We start from the raw sequence: 5,921 nt of genomic DNA, 5'->3' as shown, positions 1-5,921 counted from the left end.
TCCCCCCGTGCACCCCCCCCCCCCCCGGACCGAGGGAGTTCATTTGAACATGATATGATTAAAATTATTTTTTAAAATATATATAGTAGATGTTGAACTTCTTTGTTTTTTTTCAGGTATACATTGCTTTATCTTTTGAAATCCTTTAATAAACACTGACTTCACCGTCTTAACAAAAAAAAAAGAATTGGAAGAATGAAGCATGCATAAAACAGGTGAATAAGAGAAAACAAATATTTACATTGTTAACAATAACAACAAACTCAAATATAATCTTATATAAGATCTGAAAGTAATAGAATATACGCAGATTTTATTTAATCGAGAAGTAATTAAATTCCAACCACTATTAGAATGGGGACATGATGAGTGTGATAGAGGGTATAGAAAGGGATACAATTACAAAACATAAGAACCACAATATTGGATTGTGGTTGCCACATGGCAATTTAAGTAGCCAATCACATATTGACTCTTCTATCCATCAAGATAAGCCAATTCTCATAATAAAAATACCACAAAATCTCATTGTCCTTAGTATCTCTCATAATCACAAACACAAGAGTGAAGAATTTGCCGACATGGCCTCTGCTTGTGCTTCATCCACCATTGCTGCTGTTGCTTTTTCTTCTCCAAGGCAAGTTCTCTTCAATTTCCATATCACTAACCATCAACGACGAAACTAGAAATTTTACTAAAGGTGTTCAAAAATTTAATATATCATCGGAAGAGTTGTTTTTGATCTATCAATATCAACGAAGTGTGTTTAAGTGACCATTCTCGAATCGATGTAACTATATCACTGATCACTGTGTCTTTAAATAAGTGTAGCATTCTAATATACCACTTACTTTGTCTCATTTTTATCTGTATTTGTTCTAAAAATAGTTATCTCAAATTATTTACTAATTTTAAAAGTTTAAACAAAAGTATTTTTTTTTTGAAGATCAGAAATTAATAATTTAATTATTCTTAGGTGTCTATTTAAATTTTCTAATCATTTTTGTTGATAAGTTAGCATGACTTTGACAATTATTTACTCATTAACGGAGCTGATACATATATTAGGTAAATATTTAATGAAGAGATATTATAGCTTAGATATCAATAAGGTTTAAATAGTCTAAACAAAAAACTTTTAATAAATAGGCAACATCATTTTTCTATTATTGAAAATATTTTACCTTTAATTTTTTTTTGTTACATTTAATGAGATGATTTATACATACACAAAAATAAGTAGTGTTTTTCGAGTTATCATACTTACAAGTTGAATGTTATCATATAAATTGAAACGGTTAGACAAATAGAATGTTTCTTAAAGGTGTGTAAAGAAAAGAAAAAACGACAGATAATTTGAGACAGTTTGTTGCAGTTCGAGGAGAAATGGATCAATTGTAGGAGCAACAAAAGCTTCATTCCTTGGAGGGAGAAGATTGAGAGTAAGCAAATACAGTACTACACCTGCAGCACGAAGTGCGACTACAGTGTGTGTTGCTGCAGAACCAGACAGACCCCTCTGGTTCCCTGGCAGCACCCCTCCTCCATGGCTTGATGGCAGGTAAGTCATGATCTAGCTTCGGTTTTTCGAGTTTCATATCTGAATTAGTAGACATGTTTGTTTCCTTGGCATAATATATAAATATGCCATTTAGCTTGTCTCCAGCTCATATTTGTGTCATCCAACTGTGAGTGCGTAAATAGACACTTAAACTTGTATAAGTTGAACAAGTTGACACATACGTCTAACGTGACATCTTACTTGACAATTTGTATCTTACATAGTCTCCTACGTGTATAATGTCATGTAGGTCTCATATGTATACTAGTTCAATTTTATACAAGTTTAAGTTATTACTTGTGCACACTCAAAGTTGGAGACATAATTGTAAAATGATGTCAAGTTAAAAAACACACTTATGTATCTTTTTTATATGAACCGACTATTTATATTAGTAAAACACATTACAACTACTAATTATTTTCCTTTTCTTTGTGAAATATTGTCATTATTATGGGGGAGCCAATGTACTAATTACGGGTTCGATCGAACCTTATAGCTTTGATCTTAATTCTATATTTGTCGAAAGAACTTCATTGAATTTACAAATTATTGATTTAGATCACAAGCAATTTTTAAAAAAAAATTAAACTTCAAATTGTTGCTCCATCTATGATCATTCAGGTCAGAAAATGAAATAATTGATCGTTGATGTAATGCTTCAATAAATAGTTAATGATAGTTTAGTTAAGAAATTCACAAATGATAGTTCACAAATGAAACTCGAAAAAATTAGAATAATCTAAATGTGTTTTGGTTATTTTTATTCATTTTCGTGATAGATCAGATATTAAAACTCGTAATCATTCAATCTTTAATTAACTTGTATTCGATTATATGCTGAAATTAGTTTATTTTGCTTCTCGCCTTGCAGCCTTCCCGGAGACTTCGGTTTCGATCCTCTTGGCCTCGGTATATATTCATTTACTCGTTCTGTTTCAATTTGTTTGTTTTATTTTTTTCTTTATTTAATCATTTTCAAAAATGAAATGTTATTTTGATAACTCTTTAATTCTAACTTTCGCGTAACATATTTAAGATCACCTAATTAAAGAGTATTTTAGTACATTCTATATATTTTTAGTTTAAAACCAAAAGATTCGATTTTTTATTTTACTTTTCTTAAAGTTCTTTCTAAACCAAAACTGGACAAACAAATTGAAATGGAGGAAGTTCTAACTTCTTAAAAAAATATCTCTATGTGAAGATCGAATTAGGTCTCAAGGACTGAATCCTTGTTTTATTACTAATCACAAGTTTCATGTTCGATGCAGTATTCATACATACATATATATCATTAACTAATCATCATTTTGTGGATATATATCATTTGAGTACAGGATCCGATCCAGAGAGCTTGAGATGGAACCAACAGGCAGAAATTGTACACTGTAGATGGGCAATGTTGGGAGCTGCAGGAATTTTCATTCCAGAATTACTCACAAAAATTGGAATCCTTAACACACCTTCATGGTACACTGCTGGTGAACAAGAATATTTCACCGACACAACGACTCTCTTCATCGTTGAATTGGTACTTATAGGTTGGGCTGAGGGAAGAAGATGGGCAGATATCATCAAGCCTGGATGCGTTAACACAGACCCAATCTTCCCTAACAACAAGCTCACAGGGACAGACGTTGGTTATCCAGGAGGTTTATGGTTTGATCCCTTGGGTTGGGGTTCGGGTTCACCTGCAAAGATAAAGGAGTTGAGGACAAAGGAGATTAAGAACGGTAGACTTGCTATGTTAGCCGTTATGGGTGCATGGTTCCAACACATTTACACTGGAACAGGCCCTATTGACAACCTCTTTGCTCACCTGGCTGATCCTGGTCATGCCACTATTTTTGCTGTAAGTACAACCTCATTTTACTACTCCTTATGTTTCAGTTTATTTGTCTTACTTTCCTTTTTAGTCTATTTAAAAAGAATGTCTCTTTGTCGAAAGTCTTTTTTAATGTTTTAAATGACGTGTCAAGTGAAAACTAAACAAACAAATTGAAACGGGGGAGTATGTGTCGTTTGTTTGGTTTTAAAGAAAACTCAAACCAGAGAAATTGTTGTTTTAGACTTATATGGAGAAACTATATTTTCAAACATTGGAATCAAATGGTCTTAAATGCAGCATGGAAAACTATACTTTTACACTCTGTTTTTGTTAACTAATAGCTCATTCTTTTGAAAAAACTCTGGACTTGCTACACTCATATCATTTACTCCATTTGTCCCAATTTATGTGGCACCATTTGACTTAACACAGTTTGACGACAATTCGAGTTACTGAAGTTGTTTCTACATATGTTTTTCAGGCATTCAGTCCCAAGTGAGAAGCAGAAGCAGAACACCTTTTACTGTAATGATGTGTAAAAGTAACATTTGAAGTAGATTTGTGCAAAGAAAGCTTTAATGTTTCTTTTGCCACTCAATGTAGTATCCCTACATTTGGTTTGCCCTTATGTAGAAAAAGACTCAGTGTACAAATACCTTTGAGAATTCGTATCAGATTAAAAAAATCTATTTATATATGTTCGTTCCATTTGCATGAGAGAAGATTTAATTTTACTGCAATAGTTGACTAAGATAAATGAGGTGTGAGTAAGTTTTTTCTACAATTCACATGGATTTCCGATGTAAAGTAGCAATTGCATTACATCTCTGTTCCGCAGTAGGAAGAACAGTGTTCCTCTATAGTACTAGATGGAATATTTAGGATGTGTTTTAGGACAAACTGAAACTGAAAAGAGGATTTCAATTAACCAAAAGTTAAAGTTTTGAATGAGGAATGATTATGTATATAAACATAATAAATGTTCTTGACACTTAGATAGATTAGACTTAGACATACATTTTATCTACAAATTGATGAGTGAGAACCATAACTCAAACTCAATGGCGGAATCAGATTTTTCAACGATAAAGTTGAAAATATGAAGAAATAAACATACTAACTAGTTTGAATTTGCAACTCGAGTGTCAGCAGCAGGTCCATTTAGGGTGACCTTTTTCGCATTCTCAACAAGTAGCTCAGCCAATTGAGAATTCGCCACGACAAAAATTTTCCCGTTGAATTTATTGTGAACCTAATCGTATCATCAAATCAACATTAACAAGCATAGATCAAAATATAAAAAATTCATATTAATACACCTATTTCATATTTCATCAAGTGGCGGCTCAAGCAAATTAGTGGCCTAAAGCCAAATATAAATAGGAGGCCTAGCTTTTATTTTTGAAATCCAAAGTTATTTTTTCTTTTTAGTGAAAAAGCTTTATTATTTCTATGGTCTTAAACTATATATATATATACCAAAATATATTTTAATCTTGTGATCTTAAACATGTCATGTGGAAGTTAAATTTAAAAATGGGAAAATACATAAAAAAAAACCCTGAACTTGGCACGAAAACTTACTTTAGTACTTAAACTACACGGGTGTTTATATACCCCCCTTAACACCTTTTATGTGAATTATTTTCAACCCTCCGAACACCAACCTTGTGCGCGTGTTGTTACAGCTTAGAACGGCGCGTTAGTCATCTTTTAACATTTTTTTAAAATTAAATTTACCCCTCCAACGGTAATATCCGACCCATTACCCATTTGAAGAACAATCTTCACTTTTGAAGAACCCTAAATACCTCTTCTCCCTCACCAACCCAATCATCCAAAAAATGGCGACTTAATTCATTATTTTTCTCAAATCTTAGCTCTTCAAACCTAAAAGTTGAATGTTTAAAGGAATTGTTCTTCAAAATGTAAGATTCAAACCTAAAAGTTGAATCTTTGAAGGAAGTGTTCTTCAAAATGTAAGATTCAAACCTAAAAGTTGAATCTTTGAAGGAAGTGTTCTTCAAAATGTAAGATTCAAACCTAAAAGTTGAATCTTTGAAGGAAGTGTTCTTCAAAATGTAAGATTCAAACCTAAAAGTTGAATCTTTGAAGGAAGTGTTCTTCAAAATGTAAGATTCAAACCTAAAAGTTGAATCTTTGAAGGAAGTGTTCTTCAAAATGTAAGATTCAAACCTATTCTTCTTCATCTATTATTTTGATTTTTCTTTCCTCCCTTTTTCTTATTTTCTGTTTTTTCCAGATTCTCGTTAATTCTTGCACAAAATTGTAGCACACAATGCGATCAATTAATTTGACAAATCTTTGTATGGAAGAAGATGATTATACTACGAAGAAAAAAGTTTATTGTAATCATGGACTTGTGGTGCGTTTGAAAACATCTTGGACTTCAAATAACCCCGGAAGAAGATATTGGTCATGTCCTTATTATGGGGTAAAGATCATTTTTGTTTAAATTTTTTTAGCCGATTAAGAATTTGATTAACCACTAATTCCTTCATCCTTTTT

General features: G+C 32.0%; 1 protein-coding gene across 1 annotated transcript; it reads left to right on the top strand.

The window, feature by feature from the left end:
• The first annotated feature begins 523 nt into the window (after window positions 1-523).
• Window positions 524-4,094, top strand: LOC102594790 (chlorophyll a-b binding protein 7, chloroplastic). The gene is made up of 5 exons (XM_006352454.2): window positions 524-637; window positions 1,376-1,561; window positions 2,436-2,473; window positions 2,902-3,416; window positions 3,874-4,094. The coding sequence occupies exons 1-5, from the start codon at window positions 582-584 to the stop codon at window positions 3,889-3,891; spliced, it is 813 nt and encodes a 270-aa protein (XP_006352516.1). The 5' UTR covers window positions 524-581; the 3' UTR covers window positions 3,892-4,094.
• The last annotated feature ends 1,827 nt before the right edge of the window (window positions 4,095-5,921 follow it).

This window comes from Solanum tuberosum, unplaced genomic scaffold (assembly GCF_000226075.1).
Source record: "Solanum tuberosum cultivar DM 1-3 516 R44 unplaced genomic scaffold, SolTub_3.0 scf00149, whole genome shotgun sequence".
In the NCBI taxonomy this organism is placed as follows: domain Eukaryota; kingdom Viridiplantae; phylum Streptophyta; class Magnoliopsida; order Solanales; family Solanaceae; genus Solanum; species Solanum tuberosum.
Note: the sequence above shows the minus strand (reverse complement) of the source record. Positions and strands in the feature narration are given on the sequence as shown.